General features: G+C 36.9%; 1 protein-coding gene across 1 annotated transcript in view; it reads right to left on the bottom strand.

Moving 5' to 3' along the window:
• LOC113177040 (HLA class II histocompatibility antigen, DRB1 beta chain-like) overlaps nt 1–22002 on the bottom strand; it is a 32254-nt gene that overhangs the window by 2404 nt on the left and 7848 nt on the right. Inside the window, exons 2-3 of the mRNA XM_026381575.2 lie at nt 3922–4185; nt 1622–1903 (exon numbers count right to left, since the gene is read on the bottom strand). Coding sequence (XP_026237360.2) covers nt 1622–1903; nt 3922–4185 — 546 coding nt within the window. The remainder of the gene's footprint in view (nt 1–1621; nt 1904–3921; nt 4186–22002) is intronic.

Genomic DNA, 22002 nt, shown 5'->3' with positions numbered 1-22002 from the left:
TTTTCTTAAATTTTAAATATTTTTTTTAGTTGTAGATGAATATAATATCTTTATTTTGTCTATTTATTTTTATGTGGTGCTGAGGATCAAACCCAATGTTCCACACATGCTAGACAAGTGCTCTATTACTGAGCCACAGTCCCAGCCCAACCAGTAAAGTCTTGATCAGTGACTCCAACTATAATAGGGTATCACCATCTATCCTAGTTAGCGATTTATGCTGGGTTCACAAATCTGACTATTCTAATAACTTAAAATGGCAAAGAAAGCATGTAAACACACAAAAGTAACTTTTCAAAATCTGAGACAGCTCTCCAATCTTTGAGGTCCATGGAAAAAGAGAGAGAAAGCCACTGTAATTCTTTATTCTTATATTGGGGACACAAAAGAGGAGGTTCCATGGAACATTCTATCCTCAAAAGGACAAAGGAGTCAGGTTTCAGGGGCTGAGTCTAGCTTAGTGATATCTTGCTGTCAGCAGATTGACTGACATCTAGGAAAGCCACACCCATTTCATGTGCTGTGTGGGGATCATAGAGCAAGGGAAAAGGACACACACATTGCCTGCCCAAACAGAGGGGCAACGTCTGTTCAGTCCACTCCGTGCATTCAGTGCTCATAGTTCACACACATGCGGCCTATGGGGCGCTCAGTTCCTAGTGGCAGCTCCCGACAATAGAGCATTGTAGAAACTCTATTCTACAGGAGTGTGTCTAGTTTCAGCTTCCTTCTAGAGCTGTGACCAAAAACCTAGAGGTATCTTTTGTCTTTGTTGACCAGAGGGCCCAACTTATGCCATCTTCCATACTGTGACATCTAACTGTATTGGCATGATAATACAGAGCATGCACCTGGTCTACCAAATCTTTGCTTTTTCAAATGCTTACTATTGGGGAACATCTAAGTCCTTGTGGCTTCCTTCAATATCGTGGGTCCAAGCATTGAACTAGATGATAAATGAACAACATGGTCTAGGTAAGATAACTGGCCCCATGGTGCCAAGAGATAGAAGGAAAAGAAGACAGACTAGAATTTCACAGAGCACAATCTCGTAGCAGAAGCAGTGTCAAGTAGATCTTATGATTTGTATCAGAAGGAGGGTGTCCATAATGCTCAGGGTGAAAGTAATTTCATTGAAGCTGGAATGCACCTGGTTTATCTACAGTTAATATCAAAGAGAAAGGGCATATTTCTGGTTCCAGTGTCTGGTTGTAAACCTGCACCTACCACTCTAATGGTTTGTCTATTTATAGTTTGCTAGAAAATTATGCAGGAAAAACCAACTAGGATTACTCTGGGGCTATCATGGTGGTACCATTCAAGATGGCTATGGTCATGTCAAGCTGAATCCACAGAGTGACAATAATCTATGATATTATGGAAAGGTTCAAAATACTTACAACATCTCTTTGAACTACTGGGCATAATGGTTTCGTTAGGGCATATATGTGTTTGTAGAAACTATCACAGGACTACTCCCCATGACCTATGTTACCAGAAAGGAGAACATGCAGCAAATGAAATTATGGTAGAGGGAGAAGAGAAACCTTATACTCAGAGGTTAGCCAAGTCGCATTCTTGGTGGGTAAGGATTTATAAGTTCAGGAGGCTTCTCACTCACTCCATTCCACTGTGACAGGGTTCGTCAGGCTTGGGTGCTCCACCTGGCAAGTGTAGACCTCTCCACTCTGAGGAATTGTTTCCAGCATCACCAGGATCTGAAAGGTCCAGTCTCCATTCTGGATCAGGCCTGTGGACACGATCCCAGCCTGCTCCTCCTGGCCATTCCGGAACCACCTGACTTCAATGTGGCCTGGATAGAAGCCACTCACTGCGCAGACCAGGAGATTATGGTGCTGTAGGGGCAGCGTCTTTGTGGGATACACAGTCACCTTCGGCTTAACTGAGGGAGAAAATGTGGAGAGAATATGTCAGGAAAGCAGAGTCATTCTCCTTGGTTGGCTGCCTTTCTGTCTCCCTTCAACTCCAGGCTCAAGTATGGCAGGTCTCCATGGGCCTAACAGTGTCATGTGCCTTGAATTTTTTTTTTAAGAGAGAGAGAGAGAGAGAGAGAGAGAGAGAGAGAGAATTTTAATATTTTTTATTTTTTAGTTTTCGGTGGACACAACATCTTTGTTTGTATGTGGTGCTGAGGATCGAACCCGGGCCGCACGCATGCCAGGCGAGCGCGCTACCGCTTGAGCCACATCCCCAGCCCATGTGCCTTGAATTTAATCCTTATAGCAAGATCCCATTAGTTTGAGAGATTTGGGGAAAATATGCATAGTTTTGTCATAGCTTGAAAAAATATTCATTATTGAATTAAATGTTTACCAGATATATAGGGCATTAATTAAAAGTGTGATTTCTGAACTGCTTGGGTTTAAATCCAGATTTTGTCTTTTTTTTTTTTTTTGTACCAGGGATTGAACCCAGGGACACTTAACCACTGAGCCACATCCCCAGACCCCCACCCCCTTTTATATTTTATTTAGAGACAGGGTCTCACTAAGTTGCTCAGGTCTTTACTAAACTGCTAAGGCTGGCTTTGAGCTCACAATCCTCCTGCCTCAGCCTCCCGAGCTTCTGGGATTACAAGCGTATACCACCACACCTGGGTTGGATTTTGCCTCTTACTGGTTCATTTTTTGCGGGGGTACATTTCCTTGTGCCTCAGTTCTCCCCTTAAAAGAGGATATTGACACTTTAAGCATTAATGTATCTAAAATATGTAAAATACCTTCAATATATTAGGTGTTTATTATCCTTGTTTACTTTGAAAAAAATATGACAAAGGTATTTGGATGGAGCCTATCCATGCTACCTTGATGGACTCACCTCTTAAAATACCTCAGAGAGGGCTCCACCCTGAGAAGCAGGGACAGACAAAAGTGATTCTCTTGAGTCCCAAGGAGAGGAAAAACAGCAGGGAAAGTCATTCCTTTTAAAATTGACATATTGACACTCTGAGGATGAACTTCTCTCTTTTGCAAATCAAGCACACCTACTATTAGAATTGTTATTATTTTATTATATGTGGGAACAGAGTGTCTTTTGGGTGGATGCCCAGCACCAAGGAGAGGCAGTATAGATGGCATGTGATTAGATTATTTATAATCTCTCTTTCTAGCTGATGCTTGGGGCCTAGACATTAACATGTGTTAAGTGCCTAAGATAATCCCTGACATAACCAATCTCAATCATGCATTTTTATAAAAGAAGAAACCTTGTGGAAATATTTCTCAATACAACAAAATGATAGATTTAAGAATGGTTGGCTAATAATAACATTGGTGCAGAAAAATTCATTAAATAAAAATGTTTAAATTATTAGCATAGAAAACAATAAAAAGAATCAAAATATAAAGCCAGAAATTGAAACAAATGCTAAAGCAAATATCAATGAAATGTTGATAATCTTCTTGCATACAGACCCCATCAAACACTGAGAAAAACAATAGGACCCCAGAGGTAATAAACATTAGATAATTATCAGAGCAGACAACAATGGGCCAATAAATGTGAAAAATGTCCAAAAATTTAGAAATTAAAAAATTGAAATTAAAAATATGAAGGTATACATTTTAAACTAAGTATTTGGCAATATGGAAAAATCTAATGGAGAATGAGAGGTAAATTGCTCTATTATACAAAGAAAACTGTCACTACTTAAGTGCTATTAGCATTACATAAAAATAGTTAACATCAATATGTTAAGGAACCAAATTATAACCTGAAAGCCTATTTCATAATCATTTCAATTATGTAAAAATATTTGTGCTAATAAACAAACAAGTCAAAAATAGGAAGTTTTGACCTAATGGAAACCTCAGAAAGACCAAAGGTGCTTCAGAGGTCTCCGACCCTCTCTCCCCACACACCCTTCCTCCACCTGCCTGGTGGATCCAGCCCATCACTCACCTCTCCGCTTTGACAGTAGGCTAACAAGTGCGTAGTTGTTTCTGCACCTGTCCACAGCGGCGCGGTAATTGTCCAAGATGTCCTTCTGGCTGTTCAAGTACTCAGCTATGGGCTGCCCCAGCTCGCTAACTGCCCGGAATTCCCCCACATCGCTGTCAAAGCGCAGGATTTCCTCCTGGTTAAAGATGTATCTGGTCACATGCCACACCCGCTCTGTCCCATTGAAAAAATGACACTCAGCTTTCATCTGCTGCAGGAATCGTGCTGTGAGGATAGGAAAAATCAGTCTGAGGACTTGCTGGGAGGACACTGACATTAAAGGCAAAAGCAATGTGCTGGGTGGGGAGGAAGATGGTTGAGGGCACCAGGAGACCCCTAATTGACTCGCACCTGTCCCCCACTCCCAAGTATCAGCACCCAGGGGTTCATCTTCCATCTGAAACAGAGAACCAGAAGTGGTGGAGTCATACCTCGAATCCCATGCCATCTATAATGCCTCTCCTTGGTGCTGGGCATCGACCTAAAGACACTCTGTTTCCATCTCTCATGCCCATAGCTTTTTACCCTCTCTTTATGAAATAAAATCTCTGACATTTTATAAACCCAGATGGTCTGCTGCACCTGGGACTCCAAAGACAGAAAAACAGACAAAGCCCCTCCACCCCTGGAGATTAATTCAGCAGCAGCTTTTCAGATATTAGAAATGTCAGAAGAAAATTATAAATTTCTTTTATCAGAGATTAGCAAAAAGATCTAAATGACAATAGGGTTCTGGAAAAGAAATTCTTTTCAAGTAAAAAAAAAATAGATGTGATTTGAACCAGATGAAGAATGTGGCATATGTGTATGTTCTGGGGAAAAGGGAAAGTACCTGTCAGGTAAAGGTAATAATCATGTGAGAAAGCTTGAAAGAACAGATGAGCTTCAGGAAACTGGAAGACACAAGGCACCGAAGCACATAGAGGGAGACCAGGAAGGTAGAAGACAGACTGGAGAAATCATGGGGAACTGCACACTTAAGAGCCTATAGTGGATGTCAGGATTTTAGATTTATGCTAAGCAAAGGCAAAAACACTAAAGAGGCTTAAGGAGACTAAAATCAGACTCTAATACAGGTCCACAATCTTTTTTCTGAATTTCCAGATGCAGGGAGCTCAGAAAACAAGATTTTTTTTAATGTGATGCAAAATTCACTTTTCAAATCTGACTTGATGAAGTAAAGGTAAAGATGTGTCTCAGAGCTTTAAGAGTCAATCAATCACATGTACTTCTGTAGTTTCAATACATAGAAACACAAATGTAGTATGTATGTACATATGTATACATACAAATGTATATATAATTTTTTGGTTTTTTATATTTAATTGAATTCAGAAAACATTTTAAAACTGTAGTTAAAAGTAAGACAAATGAATGCAATAATCTGATATCATTTATAGTACAGAATATGGATTAACTGGTTAATTTTGGTGAATTTTACTGAAAAATATTTGTAGCAGTCATCAGTATTTATGCCTTATAAAGGAGAGTTGCTGAAAGTTAACAGAGATCAGGAGGACAAAGAACTGATGAAATATTGAAAAACATTGTATAAAGAAAAAATGAAAAAATAAAGATCTTGAACTTGTATTGACCAAATGGATTCAAGAAGAAAGTGGTGAATTGATGCAACTGTGAAGCTTTTGTTTGTTTGCTTTGTAATGAAACAAGCTAAAACAAACCACAAAGAACTGAATTGGAAGAGGAATGCTTAAGTGTCACATAAACAGAATTCTTAGAAATAGCACAATGTAAACTAATGTTTTCGACCTTAACACCATTTATATTTTTTGGAGGGGGGTGGGGGGTGCAGTTTTACCCGAGATTGAACTCAAGGACACTCGACCCTGAGCCACATCCCCAACACTGTTTTGTACTTTATTTAGAGACAGGGTCTCACTGAGTTGCTTAGCATCCTCTTTTGCTGATGCTGGCTTTGAACTTGTGTGTATCTTGCCATCCTTGAGCTGTGTGTGTGAGTTATGGGCATTTGAGCAATATGAGGGGACTGGTCTGGCATTGCACTGATTGGGCTGTGCACAGTAAATGTGCCTTTTTTCTCCCACAGTACCTGAGATGGATGTGACTTGCCAAGATGTCAATCAGATAATCTACTGACCCAAGACATCACAAAGCAAGACTCCACCTTTTGAAACCCTACTATCTCTTGTCTTATTTGGGTGGAATACTCTATTGAATGTTTTTTCCCTAATAAATAGATAGGTTCAGGGTGTGCTGTCTCTCTTGCTCTCTTTCCAGTGCTGTCCAGATGGGAGCTGATCCTTAAGATCGAAGAACCCTCCTTCTTAGAAACTCACATTCGTGTGTTTCGTAGTTTCCTTGCTGTTTTCTTAGTTTAGTGTAGCAGCCAGCTCTTTTGAACCCAGCTCCTCTCATCAGTTCAGGCAGCTGCTGAGACTTGTGGTCCTCTTTCCTTTTCCTCCTGAGCCGCTGGGATTATAGGTATGTGCCACCATCCCAGCACCACTGACATTTTGATTCAGGTAATTTCTCACATGTCTCCTGGTGGGGCCTGGCAGTGAGGTGTTGGATGTAAAACTGTCCCTAGGTGAACATTAGTGGTGTAAAGCATCTGAAAATCCCCTAGTTGAAAAGCTAATGGACATTATGAAGAAGCTTTGAACTAAATTGAAAAATGTCCGATTAAACATAAGCCTTGGCAATGAACAAATTTGTTTGGCTGGAAAAATAACCAAATACTAGAATCACATTCCTAAAACCATTCATAATGCCCAACAAGAGAGTGTTAAAGCTATTACAGATTCTAACCAAACTATCCTTGCATGTGATAATGCTTACCTCAAGCAAAATGGGCAGTGACTGAAAAAAACCCTAATCCAGGAAGTTTGAAAGGCATATTTTATTTCTGCATTATTAGAAGAAAAGAACAGAAGAAAAGAAAACAGACAACCAGAGAGAAATTTTCTAAGTGGTTCAACAGCCACTTTGTATCCATGGCTTAAACTTTTTATTTTATAGACTGTTGGGCTATGAGAAAATTGTAAAGCACTATTATCTGCAAAACTGCAGTAAATACTACATTCCTAAACTTCTTGCAAATATTGAAGTTAGGATTTTTAATCTTCCCAGTATTATACCTGTATTGAAATATTATGACTAAGATACCTTTTTTTAAAAAGTAGGGTGGCATCCCATGTAAAGGGAGAGCAGTAGAGCAAGCTGAGGAAAGGGACTGACAGGGAGGGAGAGAGGGATGGCAAAAGGGAGGAATGCAGCAGAACAAAACTGACTGAACTATGCTATGTATACATATGACTATACCACAGTGAATTTCACCTCTATGTATGTCTATAAAGCACTAATTTTTTAAAAAATGTAAATAAATAGAAGGAAGATCAGTAGAGTAGAGAAGAGGATCAGGGGAGGGAGGAGAGGACATAAAGAGGAAGTACTGGGGACTGCAGTGGAGCAATGTATATTCCATGTACGTATGATTATGTCAAAACTAACCCCATTATTATATATAACTATAATGTGCTACTAAAAATTTAAAATGATACATTTATGCTGTAATGATACTTATTTAGTATTTTAAAAAGAGGAGGCAAGAATAGTTTTTGAACTCTGTGTTTAATGCAGCTTAAAGAGGCTTAGAATCCACAGCTTTCTGAAAGAAGACAGTTACTAAGAGTTTATTATGAAGTTAATAAATGAAAAATCAACTTTAACAAATGTTTGTCACAGACTAGGGACTGTGCCTATGATTGCAAATGAATTAGCAGATGAAGATTTTGTCAACTATAATGCCCTTTTGAGATATGAGTTTAAGAATACAGACAGAAAACTGAATATCTAGAGGAGAAACATTCCTGTTGAAATGTGGAATGGGCAATTTGTGAATGTTTCATGAACAGGACAAAAGGGATCTAAGAATAGAAAGGGTCAAAATGTATGAGCCTATTCAACATCCTATAAATTAATTTGTAATGTCTCAGTTCCCCAAACCTTTCTGAAATATAGTGAAACAGGAACATGACCTCAATAAAAAATATTCTATTAATCTCATGAGGGTTGGGGCTAAGGTTTGACTGATCACCTGAGTGACCAGGAGACACGGCCATCAGCTGAAACCTACATACCAGACCAGAACCCTAATGGGGAAACACGATCTTGCTCAGTATTCCCCAGCCGTGAGGGAAATCCAGCACCATTGGGTCATACATATTCTACCTAATTTTTTACCCTAATAAAAACAAACCCTACCTTAAGCTCTGGCTATGTATCTTGCTCTTGAGATTGCCCATATCCTTCTCTGGGAATGCATACTTTCACCTCTGATTTTCTAATAAAGTTCTTCCTCTTCTTGCTGAAACCTGTTATGCTATTAAGTTTTTTTCTGTGATGTTGTCAAGAGCCTGAAAGGCCTGGGTAAAGGTCTCTTCTACCTCTGGAAAGACCCCCTTCTACTCCCATATATTAATATTTAAATGGGAAGGAAATCATATGAATATCATGTATGATAAAAGTTTATAAGATAAAAATCCAAATAAGCCAAAGTAAGCTGACACAAAAAGAAACAAAACTAAGCATTTGGGGGCATAACCTAAGTGGTGGAAGCATGGTAGTGGAGACAGTGAGAGCCACAGGTGAGTTTCCCAAAAGTGATATGATAAGAATAGGGGACCAGTTAGCTAGTAGCCCCAAACATCTACCATGAAACCAGAGATAATTGTGGTTTCTTGGAGAGTTTCCTTATAGACACAAGTGAATCACTGGAAAGAGTCTTCAAATGGTAACCGGAAGAGTGCTGCTTTCTCTCTTGTGAATCGTTTTCACTGAAATCATGAAATGATTTCACTTCTAGGTTTCTGAGCCTAGACATAATATCAGATATAACAGGCATGGTTATTTATTAACTTATATTTAGCTTAATGTGAATCATAAGTTTGAAGATTGCTTCACATTTTCTTAAGAAAAAGTAAATTGAATAGTATTTATCAGCTTTACGCCATAATCATTGTTGTATATAGTGGAAATATTGGTGAGTTTAATTACAGGTCATTGCCCTTTGTCCCACAGAGAGTGTTCTTTAATTAATTGGAAATGGATTGGTTAACATTCTAAAATCTCAAATCCCAATTTCTAAAGCATATCTAACTCTAAGAATTTCAGAAATGGAAATGTGGCTCTGTATATGCTTTGAGACGCTGCTGATTGATGACAGAATAAAGGATGATTTTGATACAGAAAAAGGGCAAAGGGGAAGTGAAGAGATGAGTTTGGAGGCTTCTACTTGAATAATCCAAGTAGAAGATGACAGTATCTAGGACAAGGGCAGTAACCTGGTACACAGATGGGATTTGAGAACTGCTTTGGACACAGTGTCCCTGGGACCTATGGATGGATAGAATGATAATAACTGGCATGGACGTAAGTGCAATGTGGCAGGCACTGTTCCTAATGCTTTACACATATCATCTCTGTTAATCCTCAAAACAACTCTGTAAACAAGATATTATCATCCTTATTTTACAATTGAAGTTACTAACACATAGACAAGTTATGTCACTTTTCCATAGTCATATATTTAATGACAGGCCAAGAGCAAGTTTTAGAAATTTGAAAATCTACACATTTTAGTGTTCAACCCCTATCTATACTTCATTTTAAAAACCCTGGATAGATAATAGCCAATATATCAGAATACAGTTGACCTGTGTGTGTGCCTCTGCTACAGATAATCCAGTTCAATAAAGAAAAAAAATTGTATTTCAAGGAGAGTGATTGAGAGAGAACCATAGAAATCAGTGATGGGAAACTTAAGCACCATGGAGAGTCAGAAAGGCAATCTAATAAAAAGAACAAAACAAATGGCAATTTTACACTTAGCTCTCTGACAGAGAGGGAGGATTACGGCTGGTGTGTACATCCCTAGAAAGAAGGCAACATTCTAAGTAAGAAAGTCTATGAGAATTATGTGAGACCATAAAGCAAACAAATATTTGCACTATGGGAATTACAAAAAATGAAAACAGATTTTGAAAATCTTTTTCATAAAATAATAGCCCCAAACTTTCCAAATATGAACATCCAGCTAAAACCTCAATGGACCCCAAATGGACCCCAACTAGATTAAACCAGACTAGATCTTCACCAGGGCATATTATAGTAAAAGTATGAGGCACTGCTAGATAAGCTGGCACATGCCTATAATCCCAGTAGTTTAGGAGGTTGAGGAAAGAAGATGGTGAGTTCAAGGCTAGCCTCAGCAACTTAGTGAGGCACTAGGCAACTTAGTGAGATTCTGTCTCTAAATAAAATACAAAAGGGCTGAGGATGTGGCTCAGTTGTTAAGCACCCCTAGATTCAACCCTTAGTACTCCCCCTGACCATCAAAAATGTATACGGTAAAGAGAGAATCTTAAAAATGATAAGAGCAAAGCATCAAATTACATATAAGATAATGCCTATTAGACTTATAGAAGATTTCTCAACAGAAACTTTATCGGCCAGAATAGAATAAGAGGGAATATTCAAAGTACTGAAAGAAACAAAGCAAAACAAATCTGTCGACCCATATTACTACACCAAACAAAATTATCCTTCAAAAATGAAGAAATATAATCTTTCTCAAATAAGTAGAAACTGAGGGAACTCATCACCACCAGACCAGTCCTTCAAGGAATATCTAAGAGAGTGCTATACAAAAAACTAAAGAATGCTAACTTCCATTAGGAAAACATAAATATAAAAAACTCACTAGTAAAACAGATCCATGAAAGTTAAAGAGAATCAAACCTTAGTAAGACAGAGAACCACCAAATCACAAAATAAATAAGATATGTGAAAGAGAAAACAAGAACAAAAATACAAAACAAACAAAATGCAGTTAATGAGGTAACATCAAGAAGTCTGTACCTTCAACAATAACCTTGAGTGTAAATGGATTAAATCCTGCAATCAAAAGACATAGACTGGCTGAATCAATTTAGAGGAAGGCCCAATTATATGCTACCTACAAGAAACTCTCTTCACTGGTGAAGATGCACATGGATTAAAAGTGAAGGGTTATCAAAAGATATATCAAGATATATCACAGAAATGAAAACCAATAGTGAATAAGTAAAGCAGACTTTAAGCCAAAAGCTGTAAAACTAGACAAAAGTCTTTATGCATTAATAACAAGATCGATTTGGCAAGAAGATTGCAAATGTATATGCATCTAACATGGGATCCCACATGGGATCTAAATGGAGAGATTGATTCTAATATAATAACAGTTGGGGTATTCAACATCCCCATTCTCCTCAATCATCCAGACAGAAAATAAACAATGAAACCTCTGATTTGAACCATACTATAGGGCAAATGGACCTACAAATCATTTACAGAACATTTCATCCAATAGTACTAGAGTATGGATTATTCTCATCAGCCTTTGGAACATTCTTCAGGATAGATTCTTTGCTAGTCTATGAATCAAGCCTCAATAAATTTAGAAGAATTGAAATCATGTCATATACCTTCTCAGGCCATAGTGGAGTAAATCTACAATCAATAACAAGAAGAAAAATGAAAATTATAAAAATACATGGAAATTGAATAGCATTCTCCTAAATGATCAATGGGAAACTGAAGAAATTAAAAGAAAAGTAAAAAATTTCTAGAAACAAATAAAATAATAATGTAATCTATGGGATGCAGCAAAAACAGTACTGAGACGGAAGATTATTGCACTACATGCATACATAAGAAAAAAAAGAAAGATATCAAATAACCTAACAATGAAGCTCATGAACTTAGAAAACCAAGAACAAACCAAACCTCAAATCAGTAGAAGAAAAGAAATAAAATAAAATCAGAGCATAAGTAAATATGATCAAAACTAAAATAATAATACAAAAGATCAAAGAAACAAAGAGCTGGTGTTTTGAAAGGATAAATAAAATTGATAAACCTCCAACTAGACAAAACAAGAAAAAAGAGGAAATTATCAAATAAATAAAATCAGAAATAAAAAGGCAGAATTATAAAGTATCTACAGAAACTACTATGAAGAATTATAAATAGAAAACTTAGAAGACATGCTTAAAATCATGAACATATACAATCTACTAAAATTGAATCAGAATACATGGAAAATCTAAACAGACCAATACTGAGTAATAAGATTTAATGAGATAAAAATCTCCCATCTAAAAAAGTGCAGGATCTAATAGTTTTACTGTTGAATCCTGCAAAATTTTGAAAAAACTAATTCCAATTCTTAAACTATTACAAAAAATGTAAATGTAAGAAAATGTCAAACATTTTTTATGAGGCCAGCATTATCCTGATACCAAAAGTAGACAATGGTATGAGAGAGAGAAACTATAGACTTGGATATCTAATAAACATAAATGCAATAAAATACTAGCAAACTAAATTTAATAGCATGTAAAAATATCAAACATCTTTATTAAGCGAATTCATCCCAGATGTTTTTGTCAACTTTTTCACCGCTGTGAGCAAAAGACCTAACAAGAATAATTTTATAGGAGGAAAGGCTTATTTGGTGCTCATGGTTTCAGAAGAATCAGTCTACAGATAGCTGATTTCATTGCTCTGATCCCTAGGTGAGGCAGAACATCATGGCAGAAGGGCATGGTGGAGGAAATCAGCTTGAGATATGCCAATCAGGAAACCAAGAGAATTCTGCTCACCAGAGACAAAATATATACCCCAAAGGTAGCCCCAGTATCCTATCTCCTCCAGCCATACTCCACCTGCCTAGAGTTACCACCCAGTTAATCCATTCAAGTGGATTAATGCACCAATTAGGTTAGGGCTTTCATAACCCAATCATTTCACCTCTGAATATTCTGGTATTGTCTCACACATGAGCTTTGAGAGACACCTCATATCTAAACCATAAAACTAGGGTTCAATATTCACAAATTAATAATTATGATAAAATATATGAACAGAATGAAGGCAAGAATCCACATAATCATTTGAATAGATGGAAAGAGAATTTTATAAGATTCAACATCCCTTCCTGAGGAAAATTCTCAACAAATTAGGTAGAGAAGAAATAAACCTCAAAATACTAAAGGCTATATTTGGAGAACCCATAGCAAAATCAGACCAAATGGGGAAAAGTTGAAACCATTTCTTCTAAGATCAGGAACAAGATCAACCACTCTAATTTAATATATTATTGCAAAAGCAATTTAGCAACAGAAATTTTTTTAAAAAGGACATTCAAATTGGAAAGAAAGAAGTTAAATGATCAATGTTTGCATATGACATGATTTTATACATAGAAAAACCTAAATAGTCCATGACAAAGTTGTTAGAACTGATAAATGAATTCACTCAAGTTGCAGGATACAAAATCCATATGTAAGAAACAGTAGATTGATTGAATGACTGATTGATTTTAGTACTGGAGATTAAAACAAGGGCCTTTCACATGCTAGGCAAGCACTGTACACTGAACTATAATCCCAGCCCTTTCTGTTTTGAGATTGGCCTAGACTTCCCTCAAACTTGCAATTCTCCTGCCTCAGTCTTTTTGGTAGATGGGATTGCAGGCATACACTACTATGTCCAGCTAAACATTATCATTTTGTATACCAATAATAAGCTTGATTAAGCAAACCCACTCAAAATAGCTACAAAGACTAATATTTAGAAATAAATATAATCAAGGAAGAAAAAGGTTTCCATGACAATTATAAAACTAATGAAAGAAATTATAGAGAGCATACAAAAAAGTAAAGCTATCCTTGTTCATGGATCAGAAGAATCTGTATCATTAAATTGATACTACCCAAAGCAATCTATAGATTCAGGTACTTTCCATCAAATACTAAAGACTCTCTTCATGGAAATTTTTTAAAAGCCCTAGAATTTATAAGGAACCACAAAAGACCCAGAATACTCAAAGTGATCCTGAGCAACAATAACAACCAAAACCAAAGCTACAGGCATTCACCAACCCTGAATTCAAAACACGTATATGGATTTATTGTAATCCCCATTGAAAAAAAAAACAAGAAAACAAAATAAAACAAACAAATAAACAAAAAGCTATTGGCATAAAAATAGACACATTAACTAATGGAGCAGAGTAGAGAGCACAGATATTAATCCACATTCAGAGAACTAACTAATGTTTTTTTGACAAGACACCAAGAACATACAGTGGGGAAAAGACTTTGTCTTCAGAAAATAGTGCTGGCAAAATTATATACATAAACATATATATGTAGAAGAATGAAAATAGATTCCTTCTTCTCACTGTACACAGAAATCAACTCAAGTTGGTCAAAAACCTAAATGTAATGCCTGTAACTATGACATTGCTACAAGAAAACATAGAGGAAATACTTCAGGACATTGGTGTAGCAAAGGATATCAAAAGGCAAAAGCAACAAGAATTAAAATAGAGAAATGGGATTATATCAAACTAAGAAGCTTCTGCACAATAAAGGAAAAAATCAATAAAACTAAGAGACAACCAATAAAAGGGGAGAAAACATTTGCAAACTATTTACCTGATAAAGGATTAATATCTAGAATACATAAGGAATTAAAAAAACTGAAGACCAAAAAGAAAAGAAAAAGAAAAACACAAAACCATAAAACCCTAATAATCCAATTTTAAAATGGGCTAAACAACTAAATAGACACTTCTCAAAAGAAGACATTGAAATGGCCAATAAGTATATAAAAATCTCAGTGTCAATAATCAACAGGGAAATGTAAGACTGGCTACAATCAAAAGGACAAAAGATAACAAATGCTGGAGAGAATGTGGACAAAGGGAAACCCATAGACTGTGTTGGTGGGAAAGTAAATCAGTACAGCCATTATGGAAACCAGAGTGAAGATTCCTCAAAAAACTGAAATTAGGACTACTGTATGATCCAGAAACCCCACTAATGTATATACACATTTAAAGGGGATGAAATTACTTTATCAAAAAGATCCTTGCACTCTTATAGCAGTACTATTCACAGTAGCCAAAATATGGAATCAACCTAGATGCCCACCAGTGAATGAATAGATAAAGAAAATATAGAATATATACACAATGGAATATTACTCAATCTTTAAAAAGAATGAAATCCTATCATTTTCAGTAACCTGCATGGAACTGGAGGTCATTGTGTGAAGGAAAATAAGCCATACACAGAAAAACAAATACCACATGTTCTACCCATTGGGGGAGACTAATAAGTCAAGAAGAGTGGAATTGAAGAGTGATCAAAAAAGCATGTAGAAAGAAGTTCAGCAAGGGGCCACAAAACAATTGGTGAGGATGAGTTAATTCTGGTTTTCCTATAGTACAGTAGAGTAACTATTGATTAAAAGAATCTATGACATATTTAGGAATTAGTTCTGGTTTTTCTATAGCATCGTATGGTCAAAACAATTTATGATATATTTCAAAATGACTAGAAGAGTATAAAATTGCCAACACATAAGAATAATTAGTGCTTCAAGAGAAAGAAATGTTTTACACTGATTTGATTATAAATACCAATAAAAAATCTTAAATAATTTCTTTGAATACAATTAAGTTCATATTTTCTGCTTTCTGTCAAACTTCCATGTAACTCTCCATCTTATTTAAGGATTAATAGTTACCTCAAAATTCATAAATCCAGTCTGTTATTTTCAGTCAACCTTTCAATAATAGCTTTCAATGTAGCTTTCAACCATATTAATCAGCCTTCTTGTAAACTTCCTCTTCCTCATTGTAATGATTAAATTTGTTGTCTCTCACTATAACACATTATCATCACAGGTAGTTAGCGCACACGTTTTATGTAGAAACTGCTAATTTAACTCAAGTTTATACCTGAATTTTTAGTCCTTTCATTTCTTTACTTTTGAATATAGAAGTTGTATGTGTATAAAAATTACACATTTATATATGTAAAATTTATATGTAGATACATATAACCGAAACTGATACATATATATACACAAACATATATATATATACATATATATAAATTGAAAAATATTTTGGTTTACAAATACAATACTGCAGTTACTCAAAAATTAAACTTGCAATCATTTAGTAGATTTCTTTGCCTTGTGAGCCAGTCACAAGCCATATTAACTTATCCTTCATATCATCTTCTCCCCTATTCTCTCTGCCACCGGTCCACTACTTGCCCACAGTAGACAAGACATTTCATTCCTATTAATGGTTTCAATGGCTTGTGTTCTAACTTTCAATCTCCAGATGCGAATACTCCTACAATTACCAGGTCTGGCCAGACATAGTACTCTCAGGTTTATAATCAAGTCTTCATGAAGGAGAGAAACTGAGAAGTTGCTAAGCTCATGTAAACAGTTTACAAGAAATGAGTAGATTTCTAGACTTGGAGTAGTGACCTTCACAGAGCTTCTTTTGCTCTGGAGAATGACGGTATATCACACAGGTCTATGCAACAAATTCTCTATACTCACAAATTCTCTAAGTAGCTTCTTGAAAAATGATAAAGGTAAAAGAGTGAAATTCTGTTCATTGTTACCTGTCCATATCACTGTTAACTGTGGTTAACACTATTAGTTCATGTTCTCATTATGTCTGTATGATCATGTGCCCAACTTAGGGTTGGCAAGGTTAGCTAATACAAATGGTCAGTTTATATTTGCTCAGTTTAATTATTATTATTTATCAGAAATACATACTTAATTGAGCATCCTGTATTGTATCTGGAAACCTTAGCCAAAGAAGAAGAAATGGAATTAAAAATTCTTTGTTTTCATCAACACATGCTCATGAGTGCCTGCACATAATATGAACCCATGTCGAACTTTTCAATTACAAATGCAAAATGAATTAAAATTTCTTGTAAATATGAGAGCTTTCAGGGATTGAATTTTCTCCCATCCTAAGACATATTTAGGTCCATACAAACATGAGAAACTTTATCAATAATCCAGACCCCACTTAGGTACTGTTCACTAATGGTGATTAAAATCTCAGTCTCTAGAATCAGAAAGTGTGAATCTCAAAATGCACTTTTCCACTTGGGTCAATTTTTAACATCTATTATCCTTTTTATTTACCTCTAAAATGGATTTAATAATGGCATGTTCCTTACAGAAACATTGTTAAGTGTTACATTAATTACAAACTCTCCCTAGTGCTGTTGACGTGATAAAATATTTATTACCACTTTATTTTTGTAGCCCCCATGAAAGCAAACTCATAGACTTTTGTATTCTTAACTTCATAGAACAACCAATACCTCAACATGATTTGGCAATTGTTTTTCATCAACTTTATCACTAATCACCACTTTGAGCATGTAAGGGCAGAAACTTTGGTGTATTTATAGTCATGCACCATATATGAACCCAACACATGATAAATGTGCTGAGACAAAAGAGAGGGGTCTTCCGCATAGACTGATCTGCAGTGTAATCTGGGTTTCTAGCACTAACTATGTGATACTGGTCAAGTTACTTATACACGTGAGTTTTAGATTCCATAGATAAACTCCATATTATATATTCCAGAGTTTTAATTGCTGTATATATGATGGAATAGCTACTGGAATGACATGCTAAAATGTATAATAGGCCTGCAAAATGCTACAAGACTCCATAATGACACAGACCAGATTATGTTATTCATCAATCCATTCTTATTGATAGTGTGATAACTAGCAATTTCTAAATTGCTAACAAAAATTGGCCGTGCAAATATTTTATTTTTTTTTTATAACCAGTCAGTGCTGCCAAGAGACCTTCAGTGCTTTCTTGCTAAGGAATCACCATCTCTGTCTGGTTCTCAAGTCCTCTCACTTCCATTTGGAATCTTTTCTCTGTTTCTTTAGGTCTAGCTGACTCTAAGGTGCCAGGGCACAATCCTTCCCTGAGACCATCCACTGGGAACAGTCATCTCTACTCCAGCCTCATGTGTTCAGCTCCAACTCTCTCTTCAAGAGTTAAATCCAGTTTCCACCTTGGATTCTCTACTGACTGCAAAGGTCAAGTCCAACCCATCTAGAGCTTGCTTTTCTGTCATGTTGTCCCTTTACTTCCTCTGGTGTCTCATCCCACTGCCACTCTCTCCCCTTGAGAAAAGTCTACTTTCCTTGGCTTCCATGCATCACATTCTCTACAACACCACTGGTCCTTTTTTTGGTACCAGTTGCTAGCCCTGTCTTCTTGTTTTCTACTGACAGTCTCTCTCCCTGTGTAACCTCTTCCACGTTTCTGGAATTTTAACAGAGAAATGTGTTGATGACACTAAAAAATATCCCTGTAGCCTAGGTCTCATCCTGAACTGCAGTGTCTTACCTTCTACTAACTTCTTGGTAGCTCCACATAAAATCCAAAAAAATCATGGCAGGCTTAACTTGAATGAAACCTTTATTCTAACCCCGAACTTGAAATCCCATCTTCTTTCAGTCTTCCCTATCTCAGTAGGTAGCACCACCATTAAGAAAAAATCCTAGGGACAAGCTTGATTTCCTACCCTGTGGTCTTTGCTTAAACCATTAACACTTTTGCTACAATTTACCCAGACTGTCCACTTGACCTTCATTACAGTCTTCACCACAACTGCACTCCATGAAGCCACAAGCTTGCTTTCACTGGAGAATTCCACTGTGCTCCTAAGCAGTTTCCCTGCCTCCATGTGTGAGCCCCAACAATACCATCTCTTCATGGGAGCTGCAATTATTTTTAAAAAGAAATTTAAATTAAATCTCCTCAAACCTCCCTGTGGCTTTTCATACCTGTTTAAATAAAACTGGAATTTCTCGCTGGCCATCAGGATGTAATATGAAAGGGCTGATAACTTCCTGTCCCATCCTCCCCATCCTGTGCCTCCTGCTTTCCCCAAGGGCACACCTTGCTCACCATACTTCAGCCACTCTAACCTTCTTTGTTTCCCTTAAACACAGCACATGTCTTCCCACAATTCAGCCTTTCCCCTGTTCCCTCTCCCTGGAACACTGGTTCTTTAGGTAATCACTTGGCAGGCTTCTTCTCTTCTCAGCTAAATGCCCCCTTCTTTGGGAGGGCCCCCTAGACACTTGAGCTGAAGTGGATGAATCCTGTTTCTCTGCCCAATCACCTTAATGTCTTTTTTTTTCCAGAGCACTTATTACTCTGTGAAGTTTTCTTCTTTATTAAGCTTCTCCTCTATCATTAGATGGGATCAAGAGAGTCAGGGCCTTTCCATGTTATTGAAATAGAATTCTCTGAGTCCTGAAGAGAGCCCAGTACATAAAAGATGCTTGGAAAAGTGATTTGGTCTAAAAGAACAAACTCAAGTTTTCAGGAATTGATCATTGTGGAGATTCTGGAAAGTAAGAAGGGGTTCAAGTGCCAACATTCTTTTATTTTGATGACACACTGTATCTCTTCCACACCTAATTAGATAGTAAGATGCATTTATTCTTTTTTCCTGCTTTGAGTTGGAAGAACTACATAGTGAAAAGAGGATTTGAAGTACAAGGAATAATTTCATTAAGTTTAATTTCATCTGATAGGCCTCATTAGGTGAGTACAAATAAGAAACCCATGTTCTTACCTTTTTCTGTTGATAAGATCACTCCTGGTTTTCCATCTGGCTTTTTAATTAATATTTATGGTTCAGGAAATTGTAGCTGGCTAAATCTCTGGAACCAGAAAACTCAAGATAACACAAACTTTGCCTGGGACTTTCATAACTCTAAAATGTGTCTATGTGCTGACTTAAGTACAACAGAGACAATACCGAGCCTTTCAGAGGAAGCATGTTCTTTGATTGGTATTTCAAAATTTCTAAATGAGTCAAATAATCTTTTGCTACCTTTCTCAAGGTTAATAATTACAAATTAAAGGAAGAGATCAGTAAATTAGAGTAAGTAACTAGTACTTGCAATAACAGAAACCACATTAAGGGTGTCTCCATGGCAAATGCTGCCACCACTGTCTCTTCCTGTCAATCATCTGCCTCTTTCCCTCCATCTACCACTCCCCTCACTCCCCCTTCCATACTCTCTGAACCTCCCTCTTCACCTCCCCATGCTTCCCACTTCTATTCCTCTAGTTCTTACCTAGGATCCCCCTTTAACATTTAAATGACAGGAATTTGAAGCAGACATGTTGCCTACATTCCTCAGACTAAATTAGAAATTTTAGCCAGAGTCAAAGATTTTCTAAACCCCCAAACCATTCTCTTGACCTTGACTGATGTTTTAGCCTGATCACTAGCACTTGCTAACCTGGATTTTTAGATCTTTACCAATTTATCCACATGGCCAGGCATGTGTGTCAGCTGTGGATGGGAAAGTCCCCTTAGTGTTTCTTAAGTAGCTGACAGACTAGGAACCCACAAGACACAAAGAACAGCAAGAGCCTAGTAAGGGCCACTCCTTTGATTTTGCCCCCACCAGGTGCATTGCAAAACCATTAGATTTGCACTCAAAAAAGGACAAGTCAGTTCTTGATTATTGTGGTAGATTTGATAAACTGTTTTAGTCAGATTTTTTTTTCTTTTTATGCTGCTGTCACAAGAAGACCTGACAAAAACAATTATAGAGGAGGAAAAGTTTATTTGTTTACTTTTAATTTGTATCTCATGGTTTCAGAGGTGTCAGTCCATAGAAGGCTGATGCCATTTCTCAGGGCTTGAGGTGAGGCAGAATATCATGGCAGAAGGATGTGGCAGAGGAAAGCAACTAGGGACTTGACACCAGGAAGTTGAGAGAGCTTTGTTCAGCAAGGACAAAATATATACCCAAATGTGTGACCCAGGGACCCACCTCCTTCAGCCACAACCTACCTGCCTACAGTTACCATCTAGTTAATCCCTATCAAGGGATTATTTATTTATGCACTGATTAGGTAGAAATCCAATCATTTCATCTCTATACTTTCTTGCATTGTCTTACAGATATGAGTTTTTGGGGAACATCTCATACCTAAATCATAACACAAACCTTTCAACAAACTTATTTAACTTGATCTTTGTAGCTAAACTTTCCTGGGACTCTTAGCACCTGAATCAAACATTATCTCAGTTGGGCAGCAGACTGTACCCATGAAACAGCTTCCCTAGCCACCTAGGGGTCAAAGAACCTAGAAAAAGAATCTAGAGTCACAGAGCTTTAGATTTCCAGCAGAGAACCACCCAACTAAAGGCTCTCTAATGACCACAAGCACAGAGGGCCACCCAAACACCCCTACATCTCAGATCAATACTGCCTTTTTTGGTGCTTACAGGTAATTTTTAATAGGACTGTCTTAAATACAAACAGTGGTTACAAAACTCTGTTTGTATTTAAGAATACAAACTTATTAAACTTTCATAAAGCTACCACCCCCTTCTGTTCAACAAAATTAGTGCTGTTCCAGGGACATTCAGAGAATATTCCCCCTACTTAAAACCAAAAAACTAATAAAATTAGATATTAAACTTGGGGATAAGTTAGTTAGTCAGAGCTCTAGTTGACATTGGGGCTGAATCTATCCATCCTTAATTCCAACACACTTTTACCTTCCCATTCTCGAGTTTCTGAATTTATCCAGTTGGTAGGGAGTGCTAACAAATATATAGAAGTTCCAAATCCCTACTCGCTTCCATCAACTTAGGTTCTCTTTTGTGCACTTACTGTTCCTTACTCTTCCCATCCATACCCTTATGTGGTTTGGAGATGGATTTTCTGGAAATACATCAGGCCCATATCTCTTTCTCCCAAAAGGTAAAATGACACTAGAATTCATCTCATGATAAGACTCTGGCCTTATAAAACTATCCCCTACCCAGATGTTCAGCTACCCTGTAATCTTTTAACAGTACTCATCCTATCCTCAAGGAATTGCCTGAAAGCCTCTGGCCACATAACAATCTTAATGTTGGGCATACTCTTTTAGCATCGACAACTGAAATACAGATGGATCATAATAAGCTCTTCCCCAGACAAGCAATGCTTATTAAATCCTGAGTCCTTAGCTGACATACAATCCTTAGTGGATAACTTTATACATAAGAAACTTGTCATTTCCTGCACCAACCCTTGCAATTCTCCATCCAACATATTTGCAAATCTA

The sequence above is a fragment of the Urocitellus parryii genome, chromosome 8 (assembly GCF_045843805.1).
Source record: "Urocitellus parryii isolate mUroPar1 chromosome 8, mUroPar1.hap1, whole genome shotgun sequence".
Taxonomy (NCBI): domain Eukaryota; kingdom Metazoa; phylum Chordata; class Mammalia; order Rodentia; family Sciuridae; genus Urocitellus; species Urocitellus parryii.
This window is presented reverse-complemented; position numbering and strand designations above follow the sequence as displayed.